The 17,747-nt window shown below is 48.5% G+C and overlaps 1 protein-coding gene across 1 annotated transcript; it reads right to left on the bottom strand.

The window, feature by feature from the left end:
• Window positions 1-1,098: 1,098 nt before the first annotated feature.
• KLHL40 (kelch like family member 40) lies at window positions 1,099-11,774 on the bottom strand. Its single transcript, XM_013940146.2, has 6 exons — window positions 10,512-11,774; window positions 6,032-6,192; window positions 4,047-4,154; window positions 2,735-2,920; window positions 2,025-2,171; window positions 1,099-1,210 (listed from the first exon to the last, which is right to left on the bottom strand). The coding sequence occupies exons 1-6, from the start codon at window positions 11,655-11,657 to the stop codon at window positions 1,099-1,101; spliced, it is 1,860 nt and encodes a 619-aa protein (XP_013795600.1). The 5' UTR covers window positions 11,658-11,774.
• Between the last annotated feature and the right edge of the window lie 5,973 nt (window positions 11,775-17,747).

Consider the following 17,747-nt stretch of genomic DNA (forward strand, 5'->3'; position numbering starts at 1 on the left):
TATCAAAATATCATTATGGATAACTTAAAAAAAAAAAAATCCTCAGTAGGAAACTCTTTGAACCAAACACATTTGAAATCTCCATGTACTTTGCAAACTAGGATATTCTTAAAAAAAAAAATAAAAATAAGTGAGACAATATAAATATAAAACCTTTCCCCAACAAACAGCATTTGTCCAGCCAGAGGTGACGACATTGCAGTCTGTGATCGAAGGTGGAAACGGTGCAGCTCTGCTTGATCAGCCCGAAAGGATGGCAATGACCACACATGGCCCTCCCTCCCCGTCTCCCCCTTGCCTACCCTACTGCTTGCACAGCTCTGCCCCTCCTGCAGACCTTAGCTCCTGGCATCTCTTCAGTCCAAAGATTACGTGGAGACACAGGAACTAAAACTCTTTCCACCACGACGTCCAAGGCATTTCTCCTGCCCATGCACACATGCTCTTTTCTTTCCACTGTCTCGCCCCAACAACTGTCATCACACTGGAGATCACCAAAGTCCCCCAAGTCCGACCTGTACCACTTGCCTTTGCATCTGCTCTCCTTTTCTTCTCAATTGGGGGGGGGAGGGGGGGGTCTAGCACCATGCTGTGGGGTCTGCTCACAGCTACCTTAGGTGGGAAAAATGCATCAGAGACCTCCTTGCCTGGGAGAACTTCAGCTTAGCCCCTTGGGAGCCACTTTCTGCCTCCACGTGTGGTTGGGGAGGTTCAGCAATGGTTGAGAAGTTAGGGAAGAAGCTGGAGAAAGAAGTGGAACAAGAATATAGACTTTTTTGTCCTGTCTACTGAGACTGGAGGAGGTCTGTGCTCCATGCTCATTAGTCTACCCCAGCTCCTTGCAGTCTCCAGATCCCTTCTTTAGTTATGCTGTGAGCAACTTTAAGTTCCCATAAGGCTTCAGGATGATTTTTTTTCCCCTTTCCTGTTTGACTAGATAAAATGGTAACAATCACAGATGCAATGTCCTACACCGTTTGCAGAGAAATCCTGGCACATCCCTGCGCTGACAGGCATGACCTCCATCCCCCCCCCACACACCCCCCACTGCTCCCTCCTTGCCCCAGAGCCCCGTGGAAAAAAATAAACCGCTCCTTGTTACATCTTTGTTAGCCGCAAAACGTTGAGGCGCACGGGAAGGAAAGTGGCACCAGAAGCATACTGGATCTCTCGGAGGACCCCTTCCCACTTCTTCTGTTCTTCATCATATCTGAGGAGAGACAAACGGAAAATTACAGCGAGCAAAGCTTCTCGTCTTCCCCATTCAGGTCCTCCCTGCAGCAGCTGGAGCTTCTGGTGCACGACACGATGTCCCACAGACGTCATTTGTCCACAGTGTGGACAATGGGAGGGGCACGGGGAGCTGCAGCCTAGCTGTGCTCTGGTTTGCTAGCATACCTAGCATAACTAGGATGCAAGATAGTAGTCGCACAGGGGACGGTGTATTTTTCCCCTGGGAAATGGATTGATGCCACCAAGAGTCAACATCCATGGTGAACACCAGCAGCCCAGTAGATGCCTGCTGAAGGTGATCTAGAGCCACAGAAGGGAAGGAAAGGGGCTGCTAACCTTGTATTAGCAGCTGTCAAAAAGTGGTTTCTGACCGTTTGCCTGGTCCCACTTAGGATAATTCGATTTCTAGTCTGAGCACTGGCTTTTTCCAGGAAGAACATGCTTTGCACTAACATTGCTTTAAGCCAAAGGGGAGGTCCAGAACCAGCTCAGGGCAAAATGTCAATTCAGAAAAAAGCTAAAGAGTGAGATTTTTCCCAGTTACATTTATATGTCAGGCCAGGAGAATCACTGAATCAGCTAATGATGTGACCTCCAGCACAGCACAGGGCAAATGTTTCACCCAGAGACACTGTGTCAAGCCTGTGGTTTCATGTTGGGATAAAAGCACTTGGTTTCATACCAAAGGCATCAAGAAAGAGAGAAATTGTCTGTTCCTTTGGTGGCTTTCACTGCGTAACTTCCCTCCCATCTCCTGTGCTCCCAGGAATAGCCATGGGAAAGGTCTTTACCTCCAAACGTCATTCAGCTCAGTTGGCACCAGCTCTCCTGACTCCGTCTCCACCGTGGCGAATCCCCCCAGCAGGTAGAGTATCCCAGACAAGCTCACCAGGCTGACCGAGCTGCGCTCCTGGGGGAAGTCCGTGAAGGTGTCCCACCTGCCATGTTGAGAGACCAGACATGTTAGTGCAACCTGCCTACCCCAGTGCAGAGGCTGGACTGAAGTTGGTAACCAGCAACTGAATTAACCAGTGCTAGATCAGATGGACTGTGGTCATTCTTTGACTGTTGCTAGAGATATCTATTTCCATCATCATAGTTCAGCCTCATTTTGCAAAGAATAGATGATGACCTGTGAAGCACGCCTCGCATGGACCTAGAGCTGCTAGGGACTGCAGTGCAGCCTCATGGCCCACCTCGAGGCAGGGACACATCCATCATGTTGGGTGATGCTGCTGAGAGGAAGCTACAGCCCTGCAGCACACCCAGGGTCTGCACCGTTTGGTGGGACTGCCTTGAATGTGAGCCTGATGCAATGCACAGCCCAGCTGCAGGCCACTTACGGTCTCGGTGATGCCCAGTGGTCCAAGAAATACAGACTGAGAAGAACCACTATCAGGAGTTGTGAGCAAACTCCAAAATGCTTGGAGGCAGGATGTTTAATATATACCTACAGATGCTCCTTGTGTAACTACACCCCATGGTGTGCTATGGTACGTACTTGTTGGATGCAATGTCATACACTTCCACTGAGTTCGTCAAGCCAGAGTCAGTCACACCAGCTGCCACATAGATTTTGTCATTGTGCACAGTTGCGCCGAACAAGGAACGGGCAGTTTTCATGGGAGCCAGCTCCTTCCACTCAAACTTATTTGGGTTATAGACATACATCTTCTTCAGACACTTCCTACAGAAAGACAAGAGAGAAAAGGACCCTCAATTGCCTGCTGAGTGGCATCTTTGCACTGCAGGAGTTTGGGGCTTCAGCTGGGATGACGGAGTAGTCTCCAGAAAACATTTTGCTACTCTCCATACTGGCACTAGTGCATTTGCTTGGGTGCCTGCATGTCCATGCCTGGAGACATCATATGCATGCAGAACATCCCCTCCACATGTGCTTGTTTTGGATAGGAATACTGAAAGCTCAACATTGTGTTCATGCAACCGGGTCAGGACCTGTCTAGCTAACTGCCTATCCGAGACCTTGCATGCAGCCTTCCAAGTGGTGTTCAAGTGTTGCTGATTCAGCTTGATGCTGCAAAATGTCAACGATAAAGTCCCTGTTGCCCGGGATGGCAATGTAAGGGGGGTGTGTGTGTGTGTGTGTGTGTGTGTGTTGTGTGTGTGTGTGTGTGTGTGTGTGCGTGTGTGTGTGTGTGAATACATGCACACACATACACTTCTCAGACCATTATCTTCTCAGAGCAGGGCCTATCTTTGCTGGATTATGCCATGTTTGCTCTGCAAACAGTCATACTTCCGTCTTGCAAAGCAATCACTATAACGCTCCTTGAGAATGGCAGTTTCTGCTGAGCCACCGTCTCCTGCCAGAAATCGATGGATGGCAGGTCTAGGGTCAGGTCTGGTGAGATTTTTCATTGCTGTTGCAAATACACAGGCTGGGTTTGGCTCCTAGGCCCGTGCTGCTCCATGGCTGGTCTCCAGGCTTGAAGACAGGAAAGTTCCAGTCTGGAGGAGGTTCTCGCACTTCGGCAACTCTCTAATCTGCGTGAATTTGCTTATTGTGAGCAAAAGGGGTGATACTCTTGCTCTGTGGTGAGGGCAGTGACACCTCTCTGATGTTAGTTGTGCTGCATAGGGCTCCTAAGAGCTCTTGGGAAGAGCTGCAGCAACACAGCCAAACTGTGAGGAGAGGATGCCACATCTTACACCCCGTCCAACCGCCTTCATCCATTTGTTCCCTCCACCCATAGCCTTCAGGTTAGGCAGGCACGAACTCATACTCTGAACTCCCACTACTTTGGGGGATGACACCCTGGGTTTCCCTGGGTTTTGCTTGCTTTTTGACTTACTTGTCGCTTCCTTTGCCGCCTATGACGTAGATGAGATCCTTGTGCGATACCACCGCGTGGCCATAGACTGCATAGGGAAGAGAGTCGGCTTCGCCCCACTTGAAGGACCTGGATCAGGAAAAGATGGGATGCAACAGGATTTGTAGCTTGTTGGGTGGGACCCAGAATACACGGCACTTTCCAGACCTAAAGATGAGTGCAGACCCTGACAAACTAAAAACACAATCTTAAAAATACCAGGTTTTCCAATGAGATAATATTCAACCAGTAAATACTGTGATCCTAAAAAAGGGGAAATAAAATTATACACAGGATGCTTATGCTAATGCTCATTCTTTTCTGCAGCATCCTTTGCTTTCGGTCTTTGTGCATACACACCGCCTCTTCTCCCAGAGCCTCACCTCGTTTACAAGCACTAGCAGTCAGACGCAAGCGAGACAGAGATTTCTGTGTTATGTAAAAATTAAAAAAACATGAGACTGGGAGACACAAGATCCTGACAGCAAATTTATTTCTTGACTGTTGCCTTCCGTTTTGGGGGTGCTTTGGTTTGCCAGCGCTCAGCAAGGAGCCACTGGGGGATATGTCCACGTGACGCTGTGCAGCGCTGTGCTGAAACCTCTGAGCTAGCTGCCACAGTGAGGCAGGACAGCCGAGCAGACGATGCAGCTGTAAGGCTTCGGCGACCCAGACCAGTACCTCTGATCTTTCAGCCCCGCTGATCTTTCACGGCAGAGTCTCCAGGTCTGTCCTCAGGTGGGACTTTGGCACACCTAAGAATCCGGCCTTTATTTTTACTTCTTTATTTGTTTGAGCCGGGTAGCCAAAAATGGAGGCATCTGGCATTTGGGTGTATTCGTGATGATCTGGACCTAAGGGAAGGCTCATCACACCTAAATTAATCAATCAATCAGTTACATTCAGGGGGAGATATACAGGCCTAAATAGAATACACGATCGCATAGACCAGCACTTTGCCCTCTCCATAGCTTGTTACAATTGAAATCTTCACCTGATACGAGAAATAAGTGGTGCTGATCGTATCTCTGCCAGCTTCAACCCTGTATTCAAACCACCCTCTGCGCACTTCGAAGGAGAGAAATGCCATTCCCCAGAGGGTTTGCCGAGCCAGATAAATGCCATGTTCTGTGGGAATGGAAGCTGATTTCAAATCTCTGCCTATAAAACAGACTTTGCAGCACACACATCTAAATATAAACTGAGCAAAGGCTTGTTAACGCTTACTACTCCTGCTTCTTAGGGGCAGGCAGGAACAGTCTTTTGAACATCTCTGCCTCGTGTAAGCAGAACTGGATGGTACCTTTTAATAAAGGTCACAGCGTAGCATGGTTCAGAGCCCATTGTACAAAAATAATCTGATATTAAGCCTCCAGATGATTATTACAAGGCTGTGCAGTGCTTTATTCCAGTAGGGCAACTGGGATAGTCCAGACAGGTGCATGGTTTTGTAGGACTGAGCAAAGTTCATTAGTAGGAAAAAGAGTAGCCACGTCATGCAAGGAAGCAGAAGAGCCCCACTCTCCCCAGCCCAGTATCTGAGTACTGTGAAACCACGCTTTCCTGACCAAACCCACTCCCAGCGCTCCCAGACGACGGTGAAGATCACTGAACCTCAAATCGGTGGGCATATGATAACGAAGAGCAGAAGGAAAAACTCCCCTTGCTCATCTGTATGGGTCCCATGTGAGCATCTTCAAAGTTCAGTCCTGATGACATAATATCCCCATTACGGCTTCCATCCCCAGCAGCTCCAATTACAATAAACCAAGCAGCTGGATAGAGACAGCGCAAAGCCCCAAGGTACGGCTTGAAACAATCCCCGTGGTCTCTGAGTCTAGATCTGAAGTTCAAGCCCTGTCTCCAAAACTGTTTGGTCCCTGCAGAGACGGAGTCATTTGCAAGCCAGCTGCTTCTCTTTCTCCTGGAAAACACCTCCCTCCCCGCACTCGCGCGCACACACTTACAGCCGGTCGTAGCACAAGACAGAGTCCAAGGTCTTTTCTCCCTCTCTCAGTTCTTTCCCGCCGACCACAAAAATGGAGTTTTCTGCCTCTCCCAGGCCAAAAAGGCAGCGAGGAGAAGGCAGCGGGGGCATCCCCAGCCAGTCTGAGTCCAGGTGGTCGTACTGAAAGAAAGACACGGCCATTAGTGTGTAAGAGAGGATGGGTTCACCCTGCCTGCTTGCTTAGCTTAAATCAGGGCACAGGGGCAACAAGCAGAGTCCATTCCCATGTCCAGCTTGGTCACTCCTGGTGGGCACGCTCTGCAGGACCATTCTCCACCTGCACCTTACCTGTTGCTGCTGCACCTGGTGCAGGATGGGATCTTAGTGCAAATCCAAGTCATATATCATAAGACATTTATCTTACGAGAAGGTGAAAAATCAGAGATATGCCTGCAGAAACGTGTTCTGCGCTGTACATGAAAGGCTTGACTTGGAAAAAGTTTGGTCGTCTTGGGATGAGAGGGTCTCACCTTGTACCTATAACAGAGCGTTCCTGAGGCTGGAAGAGCTGAGGTACTGCAGCCTTAGAAATTTTACCTGGACCTCTCCAGCTGTAGGACATTCCGCAGTGTTTCATCCTGGCATTTTTCATCCCTGCCAGGTAGCAGCCTGCTGTCTGCAATGCCACTTACATAGCTCACTCCCCTGATAGTAAAATGGCTTCTTCTCCTGGCAATTCTTCTCCTTTCTGGCAAATGATCAGTTATCATGTTCCTCCTCTGCTTCTCATGAAATTTGAAATCATGGTGCTTGTCTGTGTTTTCTTCTCTCTGTTTATTGCCCTATTGGTGAATTGAAGCAGTGATTTGGGAATAATGTGTCCTAATTAATTGTTTCTGCTGAGCTGGAGGAGGCACTGCAAGTTACTGATTTTGTCCCATATCGCCTCAGCGTGCGTGAGAGTTTGTGAGATGAAACGTGTGCGTCTGCACAAAAGCTATTTACACGATATCTGCCTGCCTACACAGCACAACGAGACTGAGGCAGTACTGCAAAGACGGGAGCTCTTCATGCTGATCGGAGTGTCCTGTTAGCCCCATCTGATAGGCGAAGAGACTGATTCATGTGAAGCTAGCAGATCAGATGGCTAAACATCAGCTAATGCTAGCAGGATAATTCCTGATATATCTGAGAGCAGAGCCCTCCGCTGGCACCAAGAATTAAAAGGCTCATTTGGAAAGATCAGCGTTGATGATATGCCCTGCTGGGCATTATGGGCAAGTGTGTACTGTTGCCTAGAGCTCTGGATAGACAAGAGCCAGGTTTAGACCTTGCTCTGCCATGACTATCTGTGTGAGCCTCAAGCGTGGGAGAGCAGACAAGCCCTGCTGTGGAGGAAGGGGCAATTCTGAGATGAGATGCGAGTACTTGGACATCTGTAGATCAAGGCATTGCCTTACCTCCCACCAGAGAAAAATGTGAAAAATTATGGGGCAGCATGGGGCTAGAGGCTCTCTAGGCACCACAGCTTGATGGAAACTGTAGACTGGGGCAACATTTTTAGTCCAGAATGTCAGTGGAGGAGTAGGTTAAGTCTGAGGTGACCTATTGCGGCTAGCTTGGTGGGACTCTGCAAGAGGAAGTTGTGATGGAGCATTGCCTAAAGCACTGTTTGTTATGGGCTGGGGCCAAAAAACTTCCAACTTTCTGGGTTGTCTCCAAACACTTGGCCTCAGCTGGGTGCCTGTGGTTATTGTCTCTTTGTAATTTGTGGTCCACATACATGTTATTTATAACAGAGGACTGAACAGCTCAGTCACTGGGATAGTTCCTGCTTCTTGATAGATTTAGTGTTGTTTTCAGGGCATAAATCTTAGAAGTGACAAATGAAGGATACCCTATTCCATCTGAAATGCCAATGGAATCATTTTGTTCCTGCCAAAATTTGCAAGGCCTCTGGGATTTATCAGAATTTATATATACTAGTGCCTGTCCTGAAGTCTAAACTGTCCCTGACCTAACTCTCCTGGCTTCAGCAGGAGGAATGTGGCTCTGAAATCTGTCAAGACAGAAACAGACTCAGAAGATATAAAATGTTGCTGCACTGACACGGTGATTCAAGGGTTTATCATACAACTGCTGCTCTACATCTGCGTGAAGTTTCAGCTGAAAAAGGCTCAAAAGAACCTTTTACTCGTAAAGGAACTGTGAGCTACACGATGAAATTGATAGCAATAAATCACACCTTTACAATCTGACAGCACCTTCCAGCCCTGGGACTTGTCTGCAGCTTCCAAACACAAGTGCAGCAGCAAGCTGCAGAAGGACCACTGTCTCCTTCTTATGGGCAAGGAGCTAAAAATGGCCCCAAGATGCCCAAAGCTTCACACTGAGTCAGTGGGAAATTGGGAGCTGAATATAGAAATCTTGCTGTTTGTAATTTAGAATCACAGAATAATTTAGATTGAAGGGACCTCTGAAGGTCTCTGGTCTACCCTCCTGCTCAAAGCAACTACAACTTTGAAGTTAGAGCAGGTTGCTCAGGGCTTTGTCCAGTCACATATTGAACATCTCTAAGGACAGAGATTTTGCAATCCCTCTGGACCTCATTCCAGTACTGCATCGCCTCTGTTGTGAAAGTTTTCTTTATAGCTAACTGAAATTTCTCTTACTGAAATTGCTGGTCATTGCCTCTTGTCTTTTCTATGTGGATCTCCAAGAAAGTCTGGATCCATCTTCTCTGTACCCTCCCATTAGGTAGCTGCAGACACCAATGAGATCTTCCCTTCCCCTTCTCTTCTCCAGACTGAACAGACCCAACTCTCAGCCTCTCCCTGTCCATCCTATTCTCAAGCCCTGACCATCTTGGTGGCCTCTGCTGGGCTCGCTCCAGTCCTCAATGTCCCTCTTGCACTGGGGAGCTCGAGACTGGACACAGCATCCAGAAGTGGGCTCACAAGTGTCCTTTCGAAGGGAAGCAATCACCTCCCATGACCTGCTTGCTGCACTTCTGCTAATACAGATGAGGTTGCGGTACGGCTGGGCAGCTGCTGCATTGTAAGGCTGTGCTTAAGGCAGAAAGGCCCTGGAGGTGAGACAGGGCTGCAGTTTCCGCTTGGGGCGAGTCAAGCTGGCTGGTAGCAGTGTTGTTCCCTTTCCTATGCGGTATACTAAAAGGTTGCTAATTGGTGTAGCTGCTAATTGCAGAGAAAAGCCCCCAGGGAAGGGGAAGGAAGAGAGGCAAGTACATACGCATTACCTTGCTTGGCCAGCAACCAAACTGATGAGAGCATTGATCTTTAGACACATGTATTGGCTGAATATGAAGCAGCCTGTTTATCTGCTCCGCACAGCTGAGCGCTGGAGCTGGCCACATCCTCTCCTGTCAAAGCTCCTTCAGTGCAAAGGACTGTGTGCGAAACAGCATTTCCCCTGGCGCTCCCACTCTCCTCCCCCTCCATCCCACTTTCTAGGGCTGTGTTTGCTTCCCACTGGCTCCTTGTTTTGTGGGTTTTGCATGGGCTCCATAGCCTGCCTCCTGGCAGAGTGGCTATGAACCCTTTCCAGGCGAGGACAAGCACAGTCCCTGCACACATGATGCAGGTGTATAGACCTACCCATGCAATAAGGCATTAGCCTGGAGACATTATTGTTTCCTCGCAGAACAGACATAAGTCACAGGAGAAATACAACAAGATTTATGGGCACTGGGGGGAGAAGGGCTGATGTTTTACTGGATTCTAACAGGTTGTCAGGAAGGATAGGTGCCTTGTGTTAGCTAGCTACTGGGAAAGTGCTCCTGGACAGCAGCCCAGGCTAGTTCAGATCTTGCTGATCTAATCATAGCTTTAGTTATTGCTGAGTTAGAACAGCCACTTCTTCCTTGGGGGAATCCCAAAAGACACCCACCGTGGTTTTCCCCTGCACAAGATGGGAAATGGCTAAGGCAGAGACTCTGAGCTGAAAATAGCACACGTGCTTCCTTCACCCAGGATCAAGAACAGCACTGGAAAAGGGACACATATTGGTAGGTAAGGACATGTTCTCACGTCCTTGGAGAGTTTGCTGTGTGGCTGTAGCTGCCGTTGTTCCCTGTGCTAGTACCTGGTAAAGTCACCCCTATGTTCTGCTGGGGATTCATACCCAGAGAACGGAATGGTTGCAAAGCTGAATCAAAACATGGTGCTGCTAACCTCCAGTTACTGTGCCCTGTGGTAGCCAGGGTTGGACCAAATGCATTGATCACACTGGACCTCTGCTCAGAATTTGGACCAGAAAGGCTTATTCCCATTACCTACCCATTCCAGCCTCATCCCTCAACAGCCAGAAAACCCCCTCAGTGAGATCTACACTAAAAATATAGGCAGAAGAATCACCTTCATTTATAATTTTCATTTTACCGTCACATGACAATGGATATTACATGGCATCATGCAGAAGCTGAAGACCACTGATGCTCCTAATTGGCCACAGAAGCAAGAGAAAAATAAATCTAGTACCTGTAGGAAGTAGGAACTCATCGGGTCTTCTTTGCTATCCTCATTGTAGTACAGTCCTCCCACAATGAAGATCTGGTTTTCTTTGGTCACCAGACTGATGTGGTTCTTTGGGATTTGAGCAGACAGGGAGGCAAAATAACACTCGTTGGCAGTGGGATCGTAGGCCACTGCTCCACTGTCGCTCACCATGAAAATGAGGTCCTGGAGGAACATCCCAAAGCGCATTGTATCATTTAAGATCCCTGGAAGGGCATCCTCCTCTGTCTCTTCTTCCTCATTTACTGCTCCATTGACAATATTGTCTTTTGCTTGCTTTTCATTGCTTTTCTTCACTTTCTTCTTCTTCACCACGGTGATTTTGCCTTGCTGGGCATCCTTCACCATCTGCAGTTTCTTGAGCAGCTCTGGGCTGGACTTCACCATGGCGTGTTTCTCCACGTGGTCCTTGATGTAGTCTTTGGGCATGAGGCGGAAGCGGATGCTTTCAAAGACAACAGGTAGGGCTTTCTGCCGGCTCTCACGGTCCTTGGTCCCTGCCCACTTCATCACCACTTCGAAGACTGTCTCCTCTTTCTCGATGTTGAGGGAATCACTGGAGATAATGGCAATGAGCTCATCCGGGGAGAGCTGGTAGAACTCCTCGTCCCGGGAGACTAGTGCAAAGCGATCACAGATGAAATCCCGAGCTGCTACAGCCAGCCGGGCACAGTCCAGCATCAACCCCAGCCTGAAGATAGCCAAGCAGTTGCTGAGGCAGAGCCTCTTCTGCAGAAAGGACACACAGACGGTAAAGATGGAGGGGATCTGGAACATGTTGGCCACGGAGAAGATGTCCTGCACATTCTGCTCTGTGATCTCCAACTCAGAGGTGTAGATATAATGGAGGATCTTGCCCATGACATCCGGATCAACATCTTCCAAACTGACCTCCCTCTTCTTGCTCTCTTCCATGTCTGAGAGGAACATCGCCCGGAAGTACGGGCTGCAAGCTGCCAGCACCAGCCGATGGCAGGGAAACTCCTTCCCTTTGACTTTTAAGACACAGTCCAGAAACTTATTGTGGTCCAACATGTCTTTGAGTCCATCCTGGAGAAGAGTTTGCTGGTAGAGGCGCAGTTCCTCCACTTGATCAAAAGGCTGAGCCATGGTGCTGAGTAATTGCTTCTTTTTTTTCCCAGTTGTTCTTTTTTCTATATCTATATCTATTTCTATTTATCTATATCAATATCTGAGCCTCTGGTGAAGAAACTTACTCAAAACTGAGCGCACAGGTCTCCCTTGCTTCCAGACTGTGAGAGCTCTGCGAATGTGAAATGCTTGCTACTATCGCAGCTGTCTGTGTACTTCAGTTTCCAGCGTAGGGCTTTATATATAGCCACAGCATTACAAAGCCTAAGGAATCCATACCGGAGCATGTGTAAGCCGATCTCCCTTTAATATGACATGTGGGAAGGGAGGGGGCCGGGGGAACAGCTGTACTTCTATCCTCGATGCTTCAGGAACGGTCTGTCAGCTTATGAGTCACTGCAGAGGGAACATGAGCTTTCCTGCCGTCCCATGAGGGGAGACGTGTGTGACCGAATGGCTCAAACCGTTGTGTTTGGGAAACAACTTCCCCTCCAGATGAGTCAAAGATCCGAATCTACCTTCTGGGTCATGCGTGGCAGGGCTAGGTAGGTCCTTCTCCCTAAACAGCTAAACCTAGTGCTCCAAAACTGCTAAATCTTTCACTATGCTGAAAATAGACCACGAAGTCAAAGCTGGAGAGATGCAATAAGGGAGCGTCTTATGTGGGCTTTGTGGCATCCCTGAGTATAGTTCCCAGGTCTGGTTTTCTGCATAGGTTTGTCCTTTATTCTCCTCTGAAATCACTTTTCAGGGAGAAGGGATCTAGAAGGGGGTGGGAAATGGAGAGAGAGCTTTTTACACGCATGTGTGTGAGATGAGACCTATGCTGGAAGTTACTGAAAAAGTCCCAATAAAGGTGGAGGGTCCGGGAGTCGGGGAGCAGGAGGGCTGTGTTTTGTCTGCAATGTGTGCACGGTCCACAGCAGCGTGATCTCTAGATGCCTCATCATTAATATATCCATCTTTTCCACATCTTGGTGACAGATGGAAGGTCTGTGGTGGAACTGAAGTAAAGGGACCTCAAAGATGGGCTTTAACTCACAGATTAGGCCATCTAAACATAGGTATCTCCTGATGAGTAGGGGGTCTCCTGGTAAAGTCAACTGACATATAGACTTGATCAAACACCCACATGTTGGAATTTAGAGCCACATTAGGACCTGCCTTGCTTCCAGCTGATGCTCCAGAAAGGCTGAGGTCTCTGGCATGTCCTGTGTCCTGTCTGCAGGCCTATGGATGTCCAGAAAGCTCCACAGGGCCTCAAATGATGGGTTCAGGTCCAGCAGTTCCTTCTAAGCCTTAGAAATGCAGCACTCCCAGAGGCAGTAAGTTCCTCTGCGTTTTGTGAATACAGAGCTGAAAAGAGACCTTCTTAGACCCTCTCTTTCGACGCACACTCGGGATATTCAGGAAAAAAACAACAGCTCATCCTCTGCTAGCCACTGGAGACCCCACACAGGAGATTTCCTGCTTGAAATGGGGTTTCCATCAGTACTGCCCACAGAGCTGGCGGCTGGTTCTTGCAATGGGCACACAGCACGAAGCAGAGAATAGAAAACAGCTCCTTCCATGGAGCTCTTGAGGAAGAAAATTAGGTTTGACAGTCACAGGCAAGCAGAGTGACTGTAATTATTTATACCTATTGTAAAACTTCTACATGAGTCTGTTTTATTTTATCATCACCATTATTATGGACCCTCTGGGTTGGCTGGCACTCAGAGGTGGCACAAATTTAATTAACTGTTTGATTAAGTCTATGTAAGGATATTAGCCACTCTTCTCAGTGTATTTAAAGCCACATAACCCCTTGCCCTTGCATGGATGTCTTCATAAAAGTGCTTTGTCCCACGTAAATGGGAAGGGGGAGAGAGCTATACTGGTATGAAGCATTTTTATGCTGGTGAGATTCCAGCAGCATCTGGGGGGTGTACCAATATAGCAGAGACATAATCACAGGCTGTTTTCAGAGCTCAGCTCATAAGCTTTTCTGCTGTGCTGCTCATCTGTTACAGGGAATCAGAGGAAAAGTGCTGCTCTTTGAGCTGGGTCATACTTCAAAAACGTTCCTCTGATCCCAAGTGTGTGGGGCTGGACAGCCCCTGTCCTCCCCTCTCCCTTGCCTGTGTACTAGTTTTTGCACTTTTCCAAGATTAATCCTGTGCCGTGTTGCTATTGGTTGGGATTCTTCTCCCCTGCCTTTAATATCCCTTGAACCCTGACTCCTTTTCCTTCTCTCTTTGCTGATCAGTGTGTGCTGCTATCCGAGGTTTACCTTTGCATTCCCCACATCACGAGGTGCTGCTGCTAAAACACGGCTGCAGCTTTCCAGAGAAGATCCCGACTGACTGGTGGGTCTGTGGCTTCTCCTAGGTTCATGTCCCACCCAGGGCAAGAGCACTGCACCAGCCTCAAACCCACCCTTGGGTCTCCATCAGCTTCAGTGGCTTGGCACTGAAGTGCTGGGCTGGCTCCAAAGCTTGGGAAGAAACCTAGTTTTTCCAGAGTGCTCTTTCTGCACATTTCCCATCATAAGGTGACACCACTAAATGCAGTGGGACCTATCCTGGATCACAGCTCCCATAGTAAATACAAAGGCCTAGGACACATATCTGCCTTTGGCTAACCCAGCTGATCGGAAGCGAGGAGCGATTCTGGCTCAAGTGAGTGTGTTGTAGGAGCTGAGCACTGGGTTCAACCCCTCCATGAGCAACAGCTCACTGGTGAGGAGGGAACCACCGATCCGTAAGACTCATCACTTCAGAGACAAATGGACTTACAGAAATCGGTGCTACTTCCAGGAAAACAGGGCCTGAGAGCTGTTGGCTGTAAAAGGGCTTTTTTTTTTCTCCCCTGCAGATTTCACTTTGGTGAAGATTTCTCCAGAGCAGCAGAACTCATTGGAGCTTTCCACCCTTTTGGGAGGTGGAAGTCCCCACAGAGCGGACAACCTTGGGATGAGGTCTGCCATCATCTGTGAAATCAGCAACTGGATTTTAGTTCCTTCACCATCATGCCTTGCTTTGGCAGGAAAACCAGACTCAGACTCCCTCATCCAGGCAGGGAGCAGCCCTATTTCTGAGTGGTCTGTGAGCAAAGCTGACTCACCCAGGACTATCTGGGAAGCCACTGGCAGAGATGGGACTTCCAGGCTTCATTTTGCTCTGTGAAGTGAAACCAGACCGTTCTAGAGCCTGACTGAAAAAAGTCCAAATCAGCCATGAGTGGTCTGAAATGCATCAGAGAAATGAAGGTTACCACCCACCTGGTCTTAGCTCTGTCAGGGGGAGGGGAGCAGTTCAGGCTCCCTAAGAGCACAGAGGGAGATGGGCATCTCTGGGAACTGATTCACCACACCTGAATTAGACGCTTGCCTTAGATGAGAGGACTCCGGCGACATCTGTGTCTCTCCATTCACTCTGGAGAGAGCTTAAATAATGAATTCAGACTAGACAACCTTAACTAGTCCCAGTGCCTCCTAATCACAGCAGAACTGGGACACTGTCTTCGCGACAGCTTGTGGCAACATTCACACGTGTAATCCCCAGACTTTTGTTTCCTGCCAGCACTATTTTTTAGTATCGGCTCAATACAGCTGCAGCCATCCCAAGCCCTGCCATCAGAATGGATGTAGCCAGCACACATAGCCCAGACCGGCCACCCTGAGACACCCCTCTGTAAAACAGAGACCTCCCTGGCTCCTGAGCACAGGCACATTCAGCTCAGCTAGGGGTGAACCTTCCCCAAGCAAATTTTTGCTATGGCCTGGTGGGACAGAAGGTCAAGCCGGTGGACCCAAAACCCTCTGAGCAACTCTGTGCCTTGGGGTGGCTTGCACAGCCACACAGTGCTAACAGAGAGACCCAGGGGTGCTCTTGGAGCGGTTGTGCACCTCTCGTGAACCCTCCTGGGACTGGGAGGAAAAAGCCAGCAATGCTTTTTTTGCAGCTCAGCCACAAGCTTCAGATCATCTCGGCCACTAAGTAAGTGGCGTTTGGATTTTTTTTTCTTCTTACATATTAGGTTACACATTTCTAGGCTGGATCTCGGGCGTTGCATTCTTTTCTCACTTGTGTGTTTACTCTTGCTTCATTCCTGGTTTTTATTTGCTCACACTGGGTGGTTGTTGCTATTTACAATCTACATTTATGCACAGGCAACTCAGTAGGATTTCTCAGGGCTTGGGCTGGGCCCTGCTGCACTGGAGAGCCTAGGCCAACTCTGGTTGTTGAGGGAGACATTTTTCTTTCTGATGATAGCAGTTGAATCTGAAGAAATCATCAATTTTGAGCCTTCGGCTACTGCTATCTCTTGTGGAGGTTTTGATCATGGTAGACTTCTCCCATCCATCTTCCAGCTGCTGTGTCTGATGTGTCACCATGAATGTAAGCTGGTCTCCAAGCAAGTACCGGCCAAGACGAGAGGGGTTTAACATTTAAGAGCAGATGAGATGGCACATGTGGATGCCAAGAGTGGTCAGTGAGCATACTTACCATTCAGACGCCTCTGTGCAAGTGTTAATGGGTGAATCGACTCAGCATCCTGGGAGTACATCCCTAACAAACAGCGTTGACTGCTATTTAATAGACAACATCGACCCTGGATGGAGGTAGGCTATTCTGAGGTATCTCTCAGCTAACTAGTCCCAGGTCTAATGGGACTACAGCTAACGATTTCCAATGGCTGGACGCTAAGACTAAGATCAGTTACTATGTGTATCTCCAAGTGGACGGTACTCCCTCCCTGCAACATGGCAGTGAGTGAGGATGCATGGAAAGCATCACTAAAGGCAGGTAATGTAGCAGGATCCTCCTCCCGGTTGTTTTTCTCCCAGCAAACAAACTCGAAGGACAAGAAAGGTGAGTGCAAGAATTACTGCCATGTTGGGCTGGATAGGGAGATGTCCAGCATAAGGCTGCTAATTTGAGTTTGTAGCTGTAACAAAGATTTTCTTTCCTTAGTGTCTCGAGTGATTTTTGCTATCACAGCCAGGCGATAACCAGATCAGATGAGATATACTCCAGGAGGGAGATGAGCATTGAATAATTCCTGTTCCACAGAGGCATACACTGAGTCTGTGTGTGTCTCTTGCTCAGGGCTGAGCAGCGAGAGACACCGCCACAATAGCACCACTTTGGCCACTGGCCTACCAGCACCTTTTGTCTTCTAACGGCAGCAACAACTGAGCATGGTGGCAAAGGGTTAACTTCATGCAAAGTGGGGGAAAGCCTGAGTTCTCCCATGCACTGGCTCTATAACAAATTACTCGCTCAGATGGTGTCTAAGATTAGCTCCTTCTGGCAGCTCCAAGAGATGCAGCTGCTGGGTAAATTTAGATTCTTAGTGAATGGGTTATTTTCTCTCCAAGAGTATCCAAGTCAGGAGGGCACTGCAGAGTCACTGGGCCTTGTCATGTGAGTCATTCACTTTGACATCAGGAGGTCGGTGACTCTGTTTCTCCTTCCGGGCAGCCAGAGACCTGAGCTGTGCCACCTGGAGACACAGAGCCCTTGGTCTAGGTCTACTGCAGCTCAGCATGTCTTCAGCTGTGCAAGGACACACACACACACACACACACACACACACACACACATTCAGGAGAAGAGCTGAATTTTGCACTAGGAGTAAACACATCATGTCTTAGCTGTTTTGATGGCACAGGGTAAATCTGAGATGATGAGGAGGCCAAGAAACTAGCAAGAAATTTGGTAGTGTCCAGCAGCAGAGCCTGTGTTGAAAAGGGATGTGCATGGCAGCTGAAGGGGTTTTGGGGGCTGTGACTAGAGATGCCACCAAGGCACAGTACCTGCCCTAACTTCCAGCATTTTGGAAGGCTGCCAAAGGAAAAAACAACATGGCTTCTACCTCAAAAGCTACATGATGGCAGCAGGCTAGTGCTATTGCAATAGCATGAAAGGGGAGTCCCAATAAAGGTGAACACAAATCGAGCTGCAGCGAAATGCCACTCAGATGTGTCTCTATTAAAGTCAGCAACATCCTGGCTTGCATAAAAATTGGAGGTGGGATGTGCAGATCTGTGAACAGATCCTCCTGTCTCTCATCTCAGATGGCAGTGCATTGCCCATGTTACCATCTGCATTACAGCAGCGA

Source organism: Apteryx mantelli, chromosome 2, assembly GCF_036417845.1.
Source record: "Apteryx mantelli isolate bAptMan1 chromosome 2, bAptMan1.hap1, whole genome shotgun sequence".
In the NCBI taxonomy this organism is placed as follows: domain Eukaryota; kingdom Metazoa; phylum Chordata; class Aves; order Apterygiformes; family Apterygidae; genus Apteryx; species Apteryx mantelli.

Coding starts and splice junctions, on each gene's coding strand:
- KLHL40 (XM_013940146.2), bottom strand. CDS start 11,657: ATGGCTCAGCCTTTTGATCAAGTGGAGGAACTGCGCCTCTACCAGCAA. Junction 4,155..6,031: donor GTCTTGTGCTACGACCGGCT/GTAAGTGTGTGC, acceptor TTCCTGATCCAG/GTCCTTCAAGTGGGGCGAAG. Junction 2,921..4,046: donor GGCGGCAAAGGAAGCGACAA/GTAAGTCAAAAA, acceptor GTCTTTCTGTAG/GAAGTGTCTGAAGAAGATGT.